Here is a 21,307-nt window from a genome sequence, read left to right on the forward strand (position 1 = left end):
TCCATCTTATCCTTCTTTATTGTAAAATGTACAATATATGACTATGCAGATATATTTCATTTCAGAACTTTTAACCCTCCTGCTGTCCATTCACAGTGTTTGTACACTGGAAGCTTCAAGTGTCCACTTCTAGTGTTAACTGCATTTGGAAATACCTCAGTGTGCACGGCGAAGATTAAACGTCCAAGACACGTTTTTGAGTGAAAGCGGAACCACTGTTCAATCCTCAGCAGTTAGACATTTTAAGAAAAGCCAAGGACCATGCGTTTTATTTTGAAATCACAATCTGGATTTCCGGTGTTAAGGTCCGTGTTAGAGTTGGCACAGTTTATGTTTTCCAATGTATTTCCACCACTTGGAGTGCTGTTAGTTATCATAACCTTGAGTTGCTGTACTTTCACACTCTAGCCGATACGACAGTAGCATGTTATCAGCTCCGGTCCACCCTTTTGTAGCTCAGCGGCTACTTAGTTAGCTCCGTGTAGCTGCTAATGAGAGCAACCGGCGGTGACACCTGGGCCACGGAATGCCTCGGAGAAAGAAAAACGGCCAAAGCCCAGCCAGAGTTCCCGGCGGGCCGTCAGAGGGGGGAAGCCTCGGCCATAACGCGGGTTACCGACTACCTCAGGGATCTGACGGTGCCATGGCGAACAACTTTCCATCCAGCGACTCGCTCTCCAGCTCCGCAAAAGAGAATATCGTTAAGAGCATGCAGGAGATGTTCTCACACCTGGACCCCGACGTTATATACATCGTGCTGTCCGAGTGTGATTTTAAAGGTACCACAAAACACGGAAACCAGGCTGTCCGACCTGCGCATGTGACTTTTGGGAATGCTATTTTGGTTAACCAGTTAGCTTGGTAGCTTGTTAGCAGTGTGTTTCTGACAGGGTTGAAGCATTTTACTACGAGATTACTTCACAGTGGAGGTCCCATGTGTAGGCCTATTATTGACAGTACCTGCAGTCATGTAAAACTGCACCAACCCGCTCATCTTCTTCCACCTGTTGTGCGTGTTCAGATCAGATATGGGAAGGCCAGCCCCTGCATTCCCAGTACGTTTGAATGACAGATACTTTGTACTTCGTGTACTTTGGTAACTAATTTTAACATCTATAAGTGAGACCATGTGCTTCTCAAAGCAGGAAAAATGGAATTAGTCAAGACCAAACCAAACCCATGAATATATGTACAAGGCATTTTCCAGACACTAGTTGAAGCTGTCCACGCTGCGGACTGACCTAATATTTATACAGAATAAGATTGTTCCAGAGTCTGGGGGGCACAACAGGAAACATTTAACCAAGGTGCAGTCAAAAGTGCTCTAAAACTTAGTTTTGATTTCTCAGGAGAGAAATATTAAGTGAGTTACACTTCTCCTGTCTTATAAATGCATAATGTATTAATCTTGTCCTTAAAGACACAGTAATAGCATGAATATTTATTTCAATTTGAGTATTTTATTCACAAACCCTTGTACTATGTCATGCCCTGAGGTTTCTGTTTTTGGTTTTGTTCTATGTGAGGGGACCAGTCCAAATTCCTATCAACTGCATTAAAATGGCAATCAAGAAAGAGTCATGAATTGTAAAGATTAAATATTGTAAAATTGAATCTTACTCTCTTCTTTTTTTTCTTGGCGTTTTTGTTTTTTCTGTTTGTGTTTTAGTTGAAAATGCAATGGACTCCCTGTTGGAGCTGTCTGTGGCTGCTGAAGTTGCAGCCCCTATCCCCTCTCCTGTCTCTGGCTTTGAGCGCACTGCTGCAGCCTTGCTCAGCCCTGGACACTTCTCTGAGCCTAGACCAGTCCCAGACTCCTCCAAACCATCACAGCAGCCCTCCTCTCCTCCCTCTGCCAGCCTCCTGACCGAGGAGCTGGACCTGCTAGTTGACCAGGAGCTAGAGACACTGACCACGCAGAAAGATGATAAGGAAGAGCACCACAGCAGCCAGTATTATTCTGCTGGTGCATCCCTTTCCTCTTTCCTGCCACCACCGTTTCCAAAGCAGCCCCTTCCTGAGCTACTTCAGTCTAGTTTGAAGCCTAGATCTAGAGGGCCCTCTGCTGAGCAAGCATGCCCAGAGGGACGCTTGTTAGAGCATATGTCTGGAGCCTCCTCTCCACTGGACCAGCTCAGCTCTTGGGATGATGAGACCTCTGAGAGGCAACAGTCAGTGGTGGATTTCACACATCTGTTGATAGAGACACCTGCAGACAAGCCGAAACCTCCTTTGGACCTTGCAGCTTCAGGACGTCCCTCGGCTTTCCAGGTGTATAAAAAGAAAGACTCATCACACAGTCTTTCAGAAGGGGCTGGGGTCATGCCCTCTGATGCGATAGTTGGAGGAGCAAGATCTAAGGTGAGCATGTTGAATCGGGAGCCACTTGGCTACATTTCATCACCCTGGAACCTGGAGGCACCAGTGTTTTCTCCCCGTATCCATGGAAACCAGGGGCCAACCTTCATTACCCCTGTGGCTCAAACGCCTTCCAACTGGCCCAGGCAATCCAGGCATACCTCTCCCTGGATGAGCCATGCTCCTGTCAGTCAAGCGCCTCTCAAACCTTCGGCAACTATTCCAAAGTCCTGGGCCCTGCCTGCTGCTCCACAGTTTCCTGGCCGGTACAGCAGACTTCATTTGGAAGGGAAGGTGCTCGTGCTGCTTCGTGGTGCTCCGGGATCTGGCAAGTCAACCAAGGCAAGGTAAGAATGTTGGGATAATCTAAATAGCGAAACACCAGGCTCTATAGTAATGTGTGTTGTTTAGAAGTATAGTCTGCAGTGGTATTACAGCTACAGCCGGCAGAGTGGAGACTAGGTTGTGTGTCAGTAATGCCAGAATATTGAGAAATAAATGAATAATTCACTAATTTTCTTGGCTTGTTAAGATTTATTTTTTAGGATTGATTTTTAAATTTAATTATTACATACAAGTAACATGGCCAGGGACCTCTTACCAGTGGGAGGGGCTCAATGTCTTACAAGAGCAGTGTGATGAAGGCTGTCTAACTGAAGGTGATTACTCTTTGGATTTTTATATCACTCTGAAACAGCCTCCCACAAAGTCTTTGGCTTTTTCTTGAACATTTATATTTTGTGGGCTTTACACTTATCACAATTGTGAGCAGTGATAATTTGATCAGATTTGTCAGTAGTGAATAACCAAAAGTATTACAAAAGTAATATTTAGTCAAGATTTCAGAGTCATAAATTTAAAAACAGTGTTGCAGCCGCTGTAGCTCAAGAGCCATGGACTTATATTTCAGCAGTCACAACCTGTGATCCATCACTTGAAACTCGTCTTTGTGTGTGTGTCTCTCTGTAGAGCCTTGTTAGAGCATAACCCAGGTGGAGTCATACTGAGCACTGATGACTATTTCACTCGCCATGGAGAATATCAGTTTGACCCCACTGCTCTGGGGGAGGCCCACGAGTGGAACCATAACCAAGGTTAAGAATACACACAAGCACATACACACATATATACACATGCACGCACGCACACAGTTTTGATAAGAAGTGATGCAGCCGTAGCAACATTCCTGTTCAACCTCTTTAAAGATATTTTTTTATCTCTATAATTGATTGCTAAATTTCCAAATACCATCTGTTTGACCCCACTTGTACTAAAAAAAAAAACAAATGTTTTTTTTCTCCTGTGTTGTCTCTTATGCAAACGTTATCCCATAGCCAAGGAAGCTTTTGAGAGGGGCACTAACCCCATCATCATTGACAATACCAACATGCAAGGCTGGGAGATGAAACCTTATGTGGTTCAGGTCAGTCAGCTTGCCAGCAATTCATCCAGTACTGTAACAAAGCTCATGTGAATAAATTTGCTGTTGGACTAATTGCTCTGGAAAAGAGCTTATCTATCAAATTCATGATACTGTAATTGTGTTAGGAAGTGCTCAGACCGACATTAGCCCTGCTTGAAAAAACACAGCCTTCTCATTAATTTAACAGAGCCACTCAGGCAATGTAACAGGATGCCAACGCAGGGGGCTCTGGCAAAACCATGCAGAGTCATCGTGCAAAAAGATGAATCTGGCTCAGCAACACAAGCCTCTTTTAAACAGATATCCTGCTATATTGCATTTAAAAGGAACTGGCATTATGCCTGCAATGCTTGTTTACCCTGAACCAAACAAAGCCAGTATAATGCTGCCTCAGTGTGTGATCTTACACAGCCGTAGATCCAGCTCCGTGACTACTTTTCTACCAATGCAGTTCGGGGGCTGGTTCAGAGCAGGTGCCTACCCTTGAACCAGTTGTTCACGTTTTGACAGCCAAAGAACTGGCTCTCAGCCAAGCAAAATGCTTCAAGAGTGGCACCAACACTTTGAAGAACCGCTTACAACAGGGGCCGGGGTCAGGATTATCGTGCCCAACAAGACCAAAAAAAACTTTGTGAGCTTCAACATGGATGTGAAATTGAAGCAAAACACAACAGACGTGATTGTTGTTGTTGTTATGCTTAGTACTAGTGTTGCTGGTCACGTTGGTGGAAAGGGGGCATTCCCACTGTGAACATCCCACAAAACACTGCAGTGGCTAAACAAATACATGCAAAGTAATCTTGGTAGATTACTTCATAATTTCAATGTTATATTTCTACCATTTACCTTATTATCATCTCAACAAAAAACGAAATACTTACTGTCTTGATAACTTAACTTTCGAGGAATGTTGCTGAACATTGTTCACATAACTTTGCTATGAACAGCAAAAAATGATTGGTGATCATATCTGTTCTAGGCGCTGAAACATGGATATAAAGTGCTGTTCCAAGAGCCAGACACCTGGTGGAAGAACAAACCCAGAGAACTAGAGAGGTGAGAAAGAGAGGAATTACAGTAGTATCTGTTTTTAATCTAAAATGTTAATATAATTTTTTTGTTTAGAACATAAAGTTTATGCATTCCTGTTTTTGTGTCCTTAATCTATTTGTTTCTGTGTGTCTATGTGCACGTGCAGACGCACAACACATAACGTGCCAGGGGAAACAATTCGCCGCATGCTTAATGGTTACGAGCGCTTTGTCACAGTTCAGTCTATTATGGGTTCACATATGCCTGAGAGGAAACAGCGCCTCATTCTGGAGAACAGGTGCTCACAGTGAGTTTACCGAACAAACATCTGTTCTGATACAGCTCAAATTGCATTCATTTGACAATTATATTGTTAAAAGAAATGAAAGTGCATTTTTATGCACATGTAGTAATAATAATAATAATAATAATTCTCAAAATATCCTTGATGTATCTTGCATAATGTTTATTTGTTCCAATTCAATTATATATTTCTAAGAAATTATTGTCCACTATGGACCAATATATCGCACAGCTCTCGTCAATTATGGTAACTACCATTTATACCTCTTTTTTTCTCTAGGCTGGTCTCCTCTGAAACACCTTGTCCTGATCTGGTAGGCCAGCATGGATTAACTGAGGCGTGTAAGAAATCACGCCCTCAGCTGTTTTCCTCTCTCCCTGACGTGTCAGCTATTGGTCAAACTAGTGAGGTGGGAAAGTTGGAAGACGGCACACACAAATCCACTGAGTCACTCAATTTCCAGCCTACTGGAAGACCCACGGAAAACCCTGAAATTTCTGATGGGGATGATGACATGGATTTGGGGGAGTTAGATTCTGAGTTGGATGCTCAGTTACAGCTCAATCATTCAGAGGTAGATCAGAGAATCCCCGATTGTATTGTAGAATCGGTGATGAACGAAGATCACCATGGGGATGAAATACCTGTGGCTTTCTGTGAGTCTATTGGACAGAGGGTGAGGAGAGAGAGGCCAAGCAGGAGGTCAGGTTTTGACAGGATGGAGCCTGCAGATCTGGTGAAAGATGCTAACCAATCAGAGAGCGAGGCAAAAGAGAAAGAAAAGACAAATGAGGAGGAAGCAGGAGGAAGGGATGAGGAAGAAAAGGGAATGCCTAAAATGTTGGATTTTGAAGGGGATTGGCCTTCTGAAGGGTCCCTCCAGCAGCGACAGGTGAGGAGAAGAGAAAGGCATAAAGAAGCAAATGGGAAGGAAGATGACGGTGTGTCTCAAGAAGTTAACGAAAATAAAATGACGGCTCAGCCTGGACCCGATGTAACAGAGTTTCAGAAGGTTCTCGATCTCATTCAGACAGGTGTTGGTGCCATTCAGACCGGTTCTTCCTGTTCTTCCTCCCTTTCCCTCAGCTCTGGAGAGGAATTACCGAAAGAAGAGGAGACAGGTGGCAGGTTTGAGGAATCCTGTGGCAGTAAATCTAACAGTGAAGAGAGAGAGCAAAACATGAACAGGGTTAACAACAGCAGAGGTGAATTACCTGACTGTGTGCTAGACTGGAAGGCAGCTGACTCTTGTAGGGACAGGGAATCGAAAATTGATAATTGGGAGGAACTTAAAACTGAAAAAGAAGTGAGCAGTACACATCCTCTCTCAGCTATCTCTGCTTATTCATTAGGTATGTCCGAAGCTGTACTGGAAAGCCACAGTACTGAGGGGGAGGTTGGTATGGAGTCTGGTGTTATGGACACTAATAGCTGCGGAGAGGATGGAAGAGAAACTAGAACTGAGGCTGATGGCAGCCACATTAGTGAGGTGTGTCAGAGTCCTATGTGTGAAGGCTCTATGGAAGCAGAAGGCAGTGCTTTCAGTGGAGGCAGTCAGGAGAGAAAGCAGCGTCAGGGTCGCAGATCGGGGAAGCAGTGCAGGTTAGCCCTCACCTTCACTCAAAACTGCCCTGGTAGTTCACTGAATATTCTTGATTCCCCCACTACCACAGCTGAAAACATAGACAGTTGTCAGAATAGCTTTAACACAGATGTCGAACCTAGCTTTAATCCTAACTGTAACACCAGCGATAACCTTAAACCAAACTTTGACCTGTTCACCGAGTCCAAATCCGAGGCACACCTGCAGCCTCCCTCTCCTCCTCCCTCTCTGGTAAACATATGCTGCGTCACCCAGACAGAACCTCAAGACTTTGCCCTTCTTTGGCGTCTCAGTCGTCAAGACAGCCCTGGTGATACAGTCGTCACTGGCTGCAGCCACTTCAGTGACTTCACAGTACTCTATGGCGACTCTTCTCGCTTTGTGCCGGAGCTGTCCTCTGCAGTTTCTGCAGCGGTTGCAGTTCACCCATCTGGCCACAAAGAGGTACCCTACCGTGTGGTGCATGAGAAAGGCACACAGGTGGAGGAGAAGGAGCTTGGGGAAACTCAAGACAGGCTCGAGAGCTTGTGCATCCTCAGCCGTCATTTTAAACTAGTTAGTTTTGATACGTTAGAAGATCTGTATGACAAATGCAACCAGGACCTAGAATGGACGACCAACCTGCTGCTGGACTCTGGAGAGAGGTTCTTTAAAGATGAGGATGGTGAGGAGGAAAGGGAGGAGGAGAAGGCTGAGGATGTTGCTGGGGTTGAAGATGATCAGAGAACTTTAGGCGATGTTGAAGAAACCAGGTTGAGTCCTAATGTGTTAGATGAGTGCCACTCTGAAGAGTTGCCAAAGGAAGGGCCAGCTGGGTTTGAGGAGGGGACTCGGCAGTCATCCCCTGGGACAGTTAGTGAATCAAATGAGAGCTCCAGTAATACTGAAGTACCAAGTTTTCAAGGTGTAGCTGCTCCGATTAGAAACAAAGATCGTCCTGATGCGACCTCACACTCTGAAGTAACTTCTAAAACAGAGCAAAGTCTGCCTACAGCCACACAAGAACGAGATAACACTGAGCACAGAGTGATATCAGAACCGGACCTAGAAGGTGGCGCTTGGGGTGGGAGCTTAGATGATGGAGTGATAATTGAAGAGTCAAGGACTGAGATTGAAGACGAGATTGCTAGCATGGATGAGGTTCACCGGCTGCTCCAGGCTGAGCTAATGGAGCTAGAGAGAGAGGACAAACAGAGGAAGGAGGGGATGACTGAAAGGAGGCACATAGAGGAGAGAAGGAGCAGACACCTGGATATTCAGAGTGTGGAGCTGAAACTACCCACTGAGCTGGCGCTACAGCTAACTGAACTGTTTGGACCTGTGGGATTAGACCCAGGTAACTAACACACAGGTATCACACTGACATGTTTTGCAAGCAGTACATTTAATGTTCAAATGAATATACAAGCCTTAAGGCGTTAGTATGACTCAAATGAACTGGGTTGTATGATGTGTTGTCCCTTCACATACAAAAAGGAAAGTGTTTATACCCAATCTGATAGCTCACACATGGAAAGGGGTGAGATGTGGTTATTTGTCCAGATTGGGGTAATGGCACACACACTTTGGGACAGTCTCTCCTTACAAGCATTCATGGTGTTACACTCGGCTGTACACACCAAAAATGATGAAAGTAGTCGTGTGAGAGCTTTAAGAGAAGTTCAAACTCTGTTACAGCTCCAGTTGCTCCAAAAGTACATTCTTACATGATCTGACAAGCCTTTGAAACATACCTCAGTATGTTTCAAAGGCTTTGAAACATACAACCTTTGGTGTTCATTAATCAGTTGCTGAACCAACAACCTTGATGGTCTTTATCCTTCCCTGCTACTCTGAACTGACGTACCTGTCCTCTCTGGTTCACTGTGTTCAGGTACATGCTCCTTTGATGACTATGCAGTACAGATGGACCTGAACCTGGCTAAACTGCTCCACCAGAAGTGGAAGGAAACAATCCAGGTGAGTTCTTTACCAACATCAGTCCATCAACTGTACGTCCACACTACTATGTTTTCGTTTTAAAACACATCTGTTTTGCTATGTATGTACAGGTGGTGAAAGCAACTTGGATAATGAGAGATAAGGAGTTTGTTTCTGATACTGAGCTAATCCGGTCATCGGGACAGAGATCATTTTCGTTTCAAAATGCAACTGTTGCACGCTGTTTCAAAATGAATGAGTAGTAGTGTGTACGTAGCCTTAACTGATTCACTGTATGACTTTTAGTTGGTATTTGCTGGTTAATCTGACTGCAAATGGTATATTACAGGAGAGGCAGAGACAAGCAAATCTTTCCTTCCACTTGCTTCAAGAAAGTAAGTTCACACAGTCACTCACGCTTTAAAACACAAACGTAAAATCCATGAAGCATCATGGAATCACAACAGCAGCATGCATTTGCTCAGTATATGATTAATACTATGTTACATGCATACACATTACAAACAGTTACACACCTGTTAAGTCAGTACATCGAAACACACATATGTTTTTATCAGCTCAGTTGTTTAACCCTAAATCTTTTAAACCATAAGACTGCCTCACCAGAAATTTGGGGGGGGGGGGTAACTTCCAAATAAAAATGTTTATATATTTGTTTGATAGAGACAATATAGACAAAGTACACCAAGTATTTTGATTTATTGGATTACTTTGGGGAACAACATTTTTCTGACTTTTCTGTTCTGAATTTTTTTTCACAACCCTTAAATGTCGACTGAAGGTTCATCACACTGGGGTGACTCACAGGCGACCAAACCTGGGCCACAAGAGCGAACACCGCCACATTTCCTCATTAGTGCAGATGGTTACATGTCACAGGACAGCCAACCAGAGGGCCGTGGTCGGATTCCATTCATGGACCACTGGAGCGTGTCTCGTCCACATGTCTCTCTTAGAGATATTATAAAAGAGGAGCAGGCTTTGCAGGAGAACGTGCAGAAGGTACTGCGCACATCTACTGTACCTGTAGACGTTACACAAGCATCTCGAATCATATTATCTTCGGTTGCTCTTCTCTGTTACCATCATATCATCATCCTAAACACCCTCCAACCCTCTTTGTTTCAGACCAGACAAAGTCGCACAGACCTCGACCGGCGAGATGGAGCCACCCTGTTGAAAGAGAAGCAACTGTTCTCCCTCTTCCCCACCATTGACAGGCATTTCCTCCAGGACATCTTCAGAGACCACAAGTGAGACACAAGCATATCTTTAAGGCTGTTACTATTTGACACACGTCAACCTCATTTACTCACAAGACCAGTAGTAGATTAATCTACTGCAACTGTTGAAATACATTTAATAGATCATTTGCCATTCCAAGGTAATAAATGCAAACAGACTCTAAAATGCTCTGAATGTTCTGCTCTTTTAGTAGCAGGTTAAAAGATCATTGTCTTCAGTGACAGAACCATATTTGCTCCAGACTAATTTCTGTGTGCTCACACTTGTGCAGTTACAGCCTGACCCAGACTGAGCTGTTTCTTCACTCTTTACTGGACGAGGAACCCGTCAAGACGGTTGTTGCCCCAGAGGCTCCTCGGTCTGACCACCACAGAGCAGCCAGCAAAGAGAGGGAAAAGGTATTCACAAACACAGGCAGAGAGAAAAACAAACAGCGCAACAGACCAAATGTATACATCCGTTTTACATGTGCAGTAACTATGTATTTTCATCTATAAACTCTGTATCTTTACTGTTTACTTTAGCACTTATTTGCCATCTTCAGTTGTTGATTTTGGAATTACATTGTGTTGCTCTACAACATGCTGTTAAGATATTTTGACAGTAATGGTACCACCGTATTTTGTGATTCATGATACATTGCAAGTTTATCTACGATACATCAGTACTCAAATAGTACATGTAAATGTAGTAAATGCCATTACATCTAGGATGAAATGGTGAACCGCAGTAGAGAGAATGAATTAAAGTATTTTTCATTTACACACAATAACTGAAACACTTGTGCCATCATTTACATCTAAAAACAGCTGCAATCGTGCAGTAAAAAAAGTAAAATCACCACCTCTGTATCACTACAAACAAGCTAGGGACCACAATATACAAGTTATTTATTACATTTTCCACCCTTAATTAGCTGTCAGTATCACTCTGTCCTTCTAAATCTTTCAGCGGCAGAAGCCTCTAGAGTCAACCATACCCAACTATCAGGATGTGGAGGACCCAGAATACGACGACTTCCGGGCCGAGGCCAGCCTGCAGAGGAGCCGACAGCTTGAGAGTTTCGCCAAGGCTGCTGAGGCCTACAAGCAAGGACGCAAAGACGTGGCCTCATTTTACGCACAGCAGGCAAGTGGCTGAAGCCAAATGTTTCACTCTTATATTATGTTTTCTATCCCAGGTTTGTTTTCATCTGAGAAAAAACTGAGTATTTTTCAAGTGTTATATTAAGTTTTTATGTGAAAGATTGTTTGTGAAAATATTTTGTGTTTGAGGTAACATCTCTAACTTTATTACTAACATTTTCTCCTTGTTTGTTTTGAATTTGTAGCGTGTAATTTATTCATGGTGATAAATGCTCTTCTGAAGGGTCAGTTAATTTTACATCAACTCTTTTCTTAGGGACACATGCATGGCCAGCGGATGCGTGAGGCTAATCACCGTGCAGCGGTTCAGATTTTTGAGAGAGTCAACTCGTCGCTACTGCCCCAGAACATCCTGGACCTCCATGGACTACATGTAGATGAAGCCCTGGAGCACCTGGCCCAGGTCTTACAGGACAAAATCACAGGTATTTAACAATGTACTGTATACACTTGCTATAGCCCCTTCCAAACTTGCACCTTTATGTTAATCTGATAGCAATTAAACATGTTCTCATGTTTCATCAAGGACCACGGTCACTTTTACATAAAATTCACAACATCCATCATACCCAGTTGGACCCATTAACATTTCTGCAACACTTTCAGCAAGGCACAAGTCTGAATGGAATTCTGTCAAATTAACTTAAAGGCTGTCGCAGCACAAAGGAAAATATGCAGAGATATGAGACTACATGTGCATCTTATATCGTTGCCGCCTTCTAAGATCACTGTATAACATTTATTATCTCAATCTTCATCTCATCTCAGTCTCTCCTCTGCTCCCTCTCATGCACCAGGTGCCAACTACTGCACAAACATAGTGTCTCTTTCCACAAATGTGCTATCATGTCTGACAGAAGCTATAAAGACCATTAACATAACAATCCCTCATGTCTGAGTGACAAAAAGCCACCACTTCCACAGATAGCTGAAACCAGAAATGTTATATATTCCATGTCTGATATTGACTTAAAAGTACAACATTGGCTTCTTAGGTCACTTTCACACCTAAAGTACTGTTCACCTGGTCTGGACTAAAGAAATGAGCCAGGGCTATTTAGACGTCTAGTCCTCAGTACGGATCAAACTCCTAAAAATCCTACACATTATCAGGGTTATATTGTCAAACTTTGCAATCCTTCCTCCAGAGAGACAGAATATATTATTAAACAGGTTTTACAGGCTGCACGGCACTCCTCATGACAAGTTAAGAGTTCCCCTTTAAGTCCAGACTCCAACCAGGGGTTTGGGGATGTACATCTGAACCATAAGTGCAATCACAATAGCCAGCAAGCACCACTGTCTATCATTACTTTCACTTTCAAGTTTGCATTGTTGCCCCTTTCACAGTTCATGTGTATCCCTCCAGTTAACGCTTCTGTGTTTTGTTCTTTTTTGCCCCTTTTCTGTGTAGAGTGTGAGCAGGGTCTGTGTCGACCTCAGCTCTCTGTCATCACAGGAAGAGGGAACCACAGCCAGGGGGGCGTGGCCCGCATCCGCCCCGCCGTTATAGACTACCTCAGTAACAAACACTACAGGTATACTCACACTCACACTCACACTCACACATTTGCACAATGTGTTCATTGCCACCCACCTTTTCTCCTATCTCTTGATCTCTCAGGTTCACTGAGCCAAAGCCAGGTCTTGTGTTGGTCTCTTTGAAGTGAGAAGAACCTGGTTTATAGGATTCAAACTAAAGCAGCTAAGGAGGACAACACACTCTCTCTCTTCATCTCATCCACATATAGTTATTACAGTATATACAGTATGATACACTCAGCCTTCTTGTTTCTTACTTCTGACAGTCAGGTCTGGTACTTTTTTTATACATCCACTCTTTCTCCATCAGTCATTTAGCCGCCATAAATTTAATCTTAATCTTGATTAAATTGAGGTTAATTTTAGTTAAGATCTTAATCTAAATTCAGATGTTAATCACAATAGTTGGCATGGAACACAAATAAGGTATTTCTATGAATCTGTACATGTACTGTATATTTTATATTTAAAATGTTACATAGTGTGGTGTATTTTGCTTCACATTTTGTCTTTATGCCTTTTAAAGAATACAAAAGTCCCTATGTTTAGAAGGCTCCATGTTGGATAAGATGTTGTTTTATCTTTTAAATATTTACTAATTTGGAGTCATGTTTGAGACATAATGCAAGTATTTTATGAAACTTATTTGAATCATGGTCACAATCTGTGTGCGTGGAGGTTGTTTCTCTGGTTTTTAAATATAACATTCTTTTGTTGTTGTATTTGGTACAAATTTTACATTTACTGAGTACAGTAATCACATATTGTCCTCTGAGAAGTCAAATGCTTAGAGGGAAGTTTTTTCTCTTGGTTGAAGTGTTATAGTGCGTCATGTTCAACATGAGGTGAGCCTGAAACTTTTGAGATGATCAAAGGCAAATAAATAGATTATCAATAGTTTAAACAGTCTCCACTGTAAGTTCTGCAGGAATCACTTTGTCTTAGCAGCTGCCTGTGCAGCATACACTGCAACTGTTCATTTACTTTAACTTAAGTCCAAGCCAAGATTAGCTGCTAACGTATTCATATTCAAACTCAGGTAAAGATTCAACAATGTTGAATCTTCTTCAATTTAAATGCCAATTGATTGTTTCTTTGTAGTTTTTCTTTAGCACGTTGTGCCAAATTTTGTAGCAGTTCTATTAATCAGGTGGCTACACAAATTTTGTAGGTTTAAAATCGCTTCTGTTTCTCTATATGTACAACAGCAGTGTTGACAGATTTTACTGATTGTACATAATATTGTGAACACATGAATTATAAAGAGAATATTGTATTTTTTTATTCATTTGTTCAAATGGTTTTATATTATACTGTGGAATAAAATTCTATTTGTTTACAGTTTAACACATGTTTGTGTGGCATCAGTATTTCTCTTGAGTGAATGCAGCTTTGATAGTTGTTTATGACTGATCTGTAATTTTATGACCATATAAATTACAGTTTTCTTCACTCACAATTGGACAAGTTTGTATTTCTCAACTGATAATAATGTAAAAATATAAGTATTTGTGTATTAGTGCCGTGTTAATAAAACAAACCGTCACAAAACACTGATAACTAGATTTTGACATTTAATATTGGTCTGTGCATCAAAACAGCTTCCAGTTTGTGATGGTGCCTTTAAAGTGGTAATGATACTGATAAAAGAGGAAAAGTATAATTTATGCTATTTACATCTTATATCTTGCTTTCCATCTCCACTTTGCATCTAACTTCTATGTGGAGTCATGATCCATGAGTCCACATAGTCATTCTGAAGAAGATTTATTAATTTACTACTAATTTTTAGGCTCACTGTCCAGCTGTACCACCCAGCTTCTACTGAGCTTGAGCAGGTGGAAAGCCACACTTACATTTTCCTGTAAGATACCTTGATAAACTTAGGAGTTCATTTTCCCCTCTCATCCTGGTAACTTAGACGAAATTCTGACTGAATTTATACACATATACATATATATTTCGTATAGATTTGTACATAGTTATATATTAGCATAAATTATTATTAAAAAAATAGAGCAATCGTTCCTACTGTTGTACGCTATTTTAATTACCTGACTTGTTGCTCTTAATAGTTTTCAATCCATGAAAATATGCACTCAACATGACATCCCTGTCACCAGTATGAACATAATTTCAGAGTAGAAAATAGATGGTTGTGTAAGAACTGTTTAATGTCAGTGTAAAAAAAGTTTCATTTATCAGCATGCTTACCATGAAGTTTGCTGAGTGAGACAAGCGCAATATAAGATCTTTGTAAATCCTTTATGTGCGCCAGCTGCGTAAAGCTGCAAACCAAATGATACGAACGCACAACAGAGAGAGAGAGAGAGAGAAAAAAAAAACCCATATTGTAAAGCACAGCTGCTGTGGGGGAGGCGAACTGAAGCCTCAGTCAGTCACACCTCCACACTTTAACAAGCGGATGCGTTGTGCTTGTCTTTGCTCTCCTTCTTCTTCACTTCCCTCCTCAACTTACACCAACCTCATCGCTGTCAGGCAGGTGCTGAGATATTTCGCCTGTGTGTGTGTTGGCCAAATTAATGGATGACCTACGGTAGCTATGGCGTCCTAAGGTCTGCAGTTCAGCAGGTTGTCGTGATAAACTTTTTCTGGAGTTTGAAGGCTGTTTTTGTCGGCGCCGTGAAGTCTTCAAAGGCGACAGCCAGCATCCGCCCGTTAAAGACTGAAACCGACAAGAAAGGTAATTTTCTTTTTCTTTGTCCCCAGTTTACGTTACAGCGTGTAACAGAGGCCTTCGTGGTTACTGTTCATTTCTATTTTATATTAATTGAAATATGCAACATATACATCAAGACATAATGTGGGGACAAAGCTAAACCTGTTTCAAAGTTAAATCTTAAAAATGAGCAAGTTGAGATGTACAGGATGTATTCATACTCTCAGCATAAAAATACAATTGTTAAAGTGTAAAATGACATTTCATTGTAAACTTACAAGATAAACGTGCAGTTTGCAGGCCAACATGAAGTAAGAGTTGAACAGCTGAATAAGTTGAACTAAGGATTTGATCCTTGTTTTCTATTTTTTTTAGTTATTTTTTTATTCCTCCTCTGACAGACTGAGAATATAAAACTAAGGCTTCTCCTTGTGACATAATTTAGAAAGTTCAGGTGTGGAAAAACCAATGATTAAAATGTCCCATCTACTTTTCAGGGGTCTTTCCACATAGATGACTATGTGCAACATGGCAGGTGGTTTTGAGGTTATGACTTGTTGTCTCCGTTACTTTTATACAATTGTCCAACTGTCAGAAACATGATAAGTAACCACTAGTAGAGTTTATTTTAACATAGCTATAAGAACCATGAAGATTTATTTGTATCACTTTCAAACAATAACACACAGAGACATCCTCATACATTATCAGATGTTCGTTTATGGTGTAAATTGCAGAACCAGGACTGGTTCTTCCATAAGGTATATTATATATTAAAGTTACAGGAGACAGACATGTCATAAGGTAAGAGCCTAATAATACAACACACCAATATGTGTTGATATAGAGCACCTGTTAATGTCGTCAGAACCAAGCTCTGAATTCTGGGTCACACCCAAACATATGAATCTTTACTTCCGTATTTAATCAGTACTTTGTGTCATATATCTGAAGCTTTGTACTCTTACATTTCTCTGTGAATATATATTTTTGCTGTTACAAAATGAAAAGCTGATGTCATCTGCCACATTCAGTAGTCTAGCAGTTGATTACGTTGATATTGTTTAAGCAGATATTTCGGATTTGTCACACAAAATGTATTGTATTGAGAGCTAGGCTGCTGTTATCTGCCACAGTAGGCTTCATGTTGTATGAGAACAATCTGTCGACTGTCTGGAGACGCGTCTAAATAGGGGTTCAGTTAAATGAACAATTTGCTGAATAATTTCAGTTTCTAACCGTTCTGTCCTTTTTAAGATGACTTCCACAGTACAGATACCTCATGTTCATAACCTCCCTTCGTTCCCCTTCCTCAGTAGATTTCCCTCGTCAATGCTGAGAGGTTAGATTTGTCTGGACAGAATGACGGTCTACAAGATCATCAGAGAGAACGACCAAAACCTGGTCACCACCCTGCCGTGAACAACCGGAAGTGCAGCGAGCCGAGAGGGCCTCAAGAACTAAGAGGTTATGTGAAGCATATGTAAAGCTCACAGCTCGAGCTGTACATACCTACTGTGTACTAGAGATGTTCACTCTGAAAACAGACATTATAGGTCAGTTTAATAAGATGAATGACCACTGAAATATCCAGGAATGGAATTACCACAAGGCAGGGCTGCAAATCGCCTGGTATGAAAACTAACACCTGCACGCGGAAGTACGGCACACACGAGTACTACCTGAGCGATTACTGGATTTGACTACTTTGTAGACCCTGTGTCTCTCCAGATCAACAAGTCACAGAAAAACCACCCCTAAGACTTATTCCAAAGAATCACAAACATCTAGAGTGAGATTACCAGTGGCAACCATGAATGGCCTAACAGAGATGTCGGTCAAGTGCGTCCTAGTTGGGGACACTGCGGTCGGCAAGACAGCCCTGCTGGTCCGCTTCACCTCAGAGACCTTCCCCGACACCTATAAGCCCACAGTGTTTGACAACACAGGGGTGGAGGTGTACATGGATGGGGTTCAGATCAGCCTGGGGTTATGGGACACGGCGGGTAATGACAACTTTAAGCAAATCCGCCCGAGATCGTACCAGCAGGCCGACATTGTCCTCATCTGCTACTCCGTGGCCAATCCTAACTCGCTTGCCAACGTCCAGCACAAGTGGATTGCTGAGGTTCGAGAGAACCTGCCCAGGGTGCCAGTGCTGGTCGTGGCCACCCAGACGGACCAGCGAGAAATGGGGGCACATCGGGTCAACTGCATCTCAGCAGCGGAGGGGAGACGTGTGGCTCATGATATCCGTGCTAAAGGCTATCTGGAGTGCTCCTCCTTAAGCAACCGAGGCGTGCAACAGGTGTTTGAGTACGCCGTGCGGACAGCCGTTAACCAGGCCAGGAAGCATGCCAGGAGACGCATGTTCAGTATAAACCAGTGCAAAGTCTTTTGACCTTCGACCTTGACCTGGTGGCGTGGCTTGAACTGTCATGAGATGACTTGTGTGTCCAATAATGCGTTAGTGTGCTGTTCAAACTCAGTCAGGGTTTGTAAAGATACAAGAACCCGATTTGTGTCCTCTATGTAGGGTTCTTTTTCACTAACAGGGTGTCCTGTCCGCCCATGACCCAAGACCCAACCCATATTTATAACTGAGAATACATTGATTTCATCATAGACCTAATACACACTCATGCAAATGTACAGATGGAAGTTGTACTTTTGTTTGATCCCGGGAGCGATGGAAAGAAAAGAGTTACTTTGATTCTTCTGATCTGTTTTTTTTTAAGTGAACCACATTACATTACATGGAGGTATTTCAAACAGGGCATCAGAGGAGTTTCTTTTTTTCTTAGGACTTTTACCTAAACGAGAGCATGTAAAGCTTTAATGGAGACATACAGCATAAGTTTTTTCTAATTATTTTACTAATAACTAATGCAAAGAGAAAACAATATTAATATGTAAGTTTGGGGCTGCATCAGCAATGAACTTTTGAATTGCAGCGTAAACCAAATAAGTGCATTTACTACCACAAATAAAATTACACAACACACATTTTTTTTTCTTTTACAGTTGTATGGAGCCTTTACAGTGTGATTTGAATATTTGCATCAAATGAGGACAACTCTAGTCCTATGCTCCTAAAACATTTTATTCGCTGAATCAGTAAGTAGTAGTGTGTAAGTGCTGCCATTTGTCCGCAATTAATTCAACTTTTAAGAATAAGATAATGTGGATGTTGCTGTATCAAGTTCGAAATACAGCATATTCTCTATTTTCTTTTTATATTAGACATGATTAGCAATTACTGTCAATAGGTCAAATGAGTGTTTGTATGCGTGTGTGTGTATGTGTGTGTGTGTGTTTTTAAAAGATACCTGTATTTGAAATGTTTACTCAGACATCAGTTGCATTGAAATTAACTAATACATGACTGTATTTAAAACTAAAAAATGCGCTCAGTATAGCGCAGACATCCGCCATGGCCAATGTCGGAAAGCGGTTCTTTTAACGTAATCCTGCTGACAAATAAACAAACACGGGGGAAAACATAACCTCCTTGGTGGAGGTAATGAACCAAAAAATCTAATGGTGTAATTGAGAAATTTATTTTATATCGTTAGAGAAACCAAACATTTAAAACATGTTCTAAAATAAAACAAAGGAACATGTAACATCAACATTTTTTGTGCATTGTAATTTATTGTATTGAACTGTATACCTCCTTTTAAAAATAAAAGAAAAAATATTAAGACATGACATGCTACCTGTGTATCTTGCAAACTGTCCCTGTCATGACTGGTTTCTGGAATGACTAATTTTATGACATAAATCAAAACTACAGACTTTACCATTATTGAGCAACTGAATATAAGGGGAAGGTCAAACATCTGGTTGGTTTTTGAAATACATCTGGTTATTTTTTCCATTAATGTCTGTGTTATCTTACTGTCATGGCCAATTTCAAGCAGATTTTATTATACTATATGTCTGATGTACATGCCTAATATAATACATGTTTATCACATACATACATACAAAACGTATACATTATGGGGTATTTATGCTACCATTTGCCATACCTATAGTATGAAAACTGTATTAGAAAATACATTATATTGTATGTTTATATACAAAAATTGTATATAAATTGTACATATGATTGTCATAGATTTTTTTGGTGTGTAGGCTGCAAGAAAAGTCACATCATTGACTTTGACTAGATTGTTCCAGGCTATTTCTTGAACGATGGTTTGGTCAAAGAATTTTGAGCATAAAGCCATAAAACAATGCTTTTAGACATGTGTGTTGTGTGTCTGTAGTACAGTATTCATAAATGCAAAGTATGAACCATGAAATGAATGGAATGGCTGTACACGTAGATAAATAAAATGATCTTTTGTTTTTCACGAAGGCAATTTCACAAGGATTTCAAGAGACAGCTTGTTGAGAACAATGCATCACACACAGATAAGGGGGGTGGCGACGTAAAATGATTGCTCAGATCACAGATGAGACTTTAAACCTTTGTATCTATCCTAGTCAAGTCAGTTTTAATTATTTAGCCCAAATTAAGAAATTTGCCTGAGAGCATTTTAGGACTTGTACAACACATGACAATGGTTTATCCCAATCAAAATAAGAAAAAATCTTCCAACATTTAACAGTCATATACTCTGAAAATTGAAAATCGATAATGAAGGCGTAAAGAAAGACGACCAGGAACAGCTACTAAACAGAAAAAAAAAAAAAGCTCTGAGAAGCAGCCCCCCCCCCCATGCTTTCTCCTGCTCTTTCTCTACATATCTGTCTCGTGGTGTTTAGAGCTCCTAAGGATGAGAGGTACAGCACAGGCTTGTCAAGGATATACTGAAAAACACTTAACCACATGCCAGCACACACTCAAATATGTACATTAAACTGTGCACACATACATGAAGCCACTCGTTCACTTTGACATGCACTTACCCATACACTCTCGCTCATAATAGATTTATGTAGATCACATACGCAGGACACTCAGACCGCCTAAACAGAGTATGAACTTCATGAAAGTCTGCATGTCTTCCTACTATATTGCTTGACGTAGTATAACAGCGGATATAAACTAAAATAGATTACTAAATATTAATATATATTATTTTTACTAAAATAAACAAATGCTTATTGTCCTTTACACGTTGTTTGTGCAGGGCACTAAAGAATGTGACACAGATGGAAAGAGATTGCAGACAAATTCATTTGGAAAACAGCTCTCTTGTTCAAGAATCCAATAATACAGTTAGAAAATCAAGAATGAAGTTAGCGCTTAAGCACATTTGACTGCCTGCTGTCTCTCATTGTGCTCTCTCCCACATCTACCACAATACCTTACCCCTCTCGCTCTCTCTGTCTCTGTCTGGTCTTCTCTTACACACACACACACACACACACACACACACACACACACACACACACACACACACACACACACACACACACTACAGAAGTGTGCACAGTGTGGTTGCACTTACTTCTCAAGGGCCTCTGATGCGTTGAGCTGGTTGATGAGGTGGTAAATAGGCGCTTTCCACAGCAGACACTGTCATAGCAGAAGAGCCACAGGCGTGACTAATAACATTAATAATGGCTGCATTTCGTTGAGGCGGTGTTTATTCACGGCTCCGGCACTGTGCACGCTGGCTCACTGACTCGGTTTTCACTGGTACAGCCAAACTGAGGAGGGTCATCGTTAATGTTATTCGCCGCACCTGTGCTTTTCCTGCTGTAGTAAATCAACATGTCTGCTTCTTGACGACAACTTATCAGCCTTGTACTGCTCTATGTTGCACGTACATCTTCACACTCAGATGCCTTATTATTGACAAAACAGCAGTGCTGCTTTTAGAATTGCCAGCATTTCAAAAATAACATAATTACTTGTGAACGGATCCCATTAAAGACCAAAACCAACAACTTGTTCCGTCTCTCAACACTTTAAGTTTTAGTTTGTGTTGCTCAGGCTACACTGGCAGCTGGAGTTCCCTGCAACAAAAACAGGCATTTTGACCTGTTACTAATATCATTAATGATGGCTCTGTTC

The 21,307-nt window shown here is 41.3% G+C and overlaps 2 protein-coding genes across 4 annotated transcripts; both read left to right on the plus strand.

Annotated features, from left to right (window-relative positions):
• The first annotated feature begins 413 nt into the window (after positions 1-413).
• On the plus strand, positions 414-13,907 carry n4bp2 (NEDD4 binding protein 2). 2 transcript variants are annotated; one of them, XM_022758528.1, is made up of 16 exons: positions 414-779; positions 1,670-2,705; positions 3,328-3,452; positions 3,693-3,781; positions 4,761-4,837; positions 4,980-5,120; positions 5,397-8,056; positions 8,594-8,679; positions 8,990-9,035; positions 9,443-9,663; positions 9,790-9,914; positions 10,178-10,304; positions 10,858-11,034; positions 11,308-11,476; positions 12,466-12,589; positions 12,676-13,907. In XM_022758528.1, the coding sequence occupies exons 1-16, from the start codon at positions 527-529 to the stop codon at positions 12,719-12,721; spliced, it is 5,502 nt and encodes a 1,833-aa protein (XP_022614249.1). In that variant the 5' UTR covers positions 414-526; the 3' UTR covers positions 12,722-13,907. The 2 variants fall into 2 exon arrangements, with proteins under 2 accessions (XP_022614249.1, XP_022614250.1); XM_022758529.1 differs by lacking the exons at positions 10,178-10,304; positions 11,308-11,476; positions 12,466-12,589; positions 12,676-13,907 and having other exon boundaries at positions 10,858-10,964.
• Positions 13,908-15,011: 1,104 nt separating this feature from the next.
• rhoh (ras homolog family member H) lies at positions 15,012-18,903 on the plus strand. 2 transcript variants are annotated; one of them, XM_022758598.1, is made up of 2 exons: positions 15,012-15,297; positions 16,590-18,903. In XM_022758598.1, exon 2 carries the CDS (start codon positions 17,087-17,089, stop codon positions 17,672-17,674), a length of 588 nt encoding a protein of 195 aa, XP_022614319.1. In that variant the 5' UTR covers positions 15,012-15,297; positions 16,590-17,086; the 3' UTR covers positions 17,675-18,903. The 2 variants fall into 2 exon arrangements, with proteins under 2 accessions (XP_022614319.1, XP_022614320.1); XM_022758599.1 differs by having other exon boundaries at positions 16,593-18,903.
• The last annotated feature ends 2,404 nt before the right edge of the window (positions 18,904-21,307 follow it).

Source organism: Seriola dumerili, unplaced genomic scaffold (assembly GCF_002260705.1).
Source record: "Seriola dumerili isolate Sdu_G_001 unplaced genomic scaffold, Sdu_1.0 BDQW01000301.1, whole genome shotgun sequence".
NCBI classification, from domain to species: domain Eukaryota; kingdom Metazoa; phylum Chordata; class Actinopteri; order Carangiformes; family Carangidae; genus Seriola; species Seriola dumerili.

Excerpts from the sequence above, each read along its gene's own strand:
- n4bp2 (XM_022758528.1), top strand. The coding sequence starts at position 527 with ATGCCTCGGAGAAAGAAAAACGGCCAAAGCCCAGCCAGAGTTCCCGGC. Across the intron at positions 780-1,669 it reads GTCCGAGTGTGATTTTAAAG|TTGAAAATGCAATGGACTCC; the intron begins GTACCACAAAAC and ends TTTGTGTTTTAG. Across the intron at positions 9,915-10,177 it reads GACATCTTCAGAGACCACAA|TTACAGCCTGACCCAGACTG; the intron begins GTGAGACACAAG and ends ACACTTGTGCAG.
- rhoh (XM_022758598.1), top strand. The coding sequence starts at position 17,087 with ATGAATGGCCTAACAGAGATGTCGGTCAAGTGCGTCCTAGTTGGGGAC.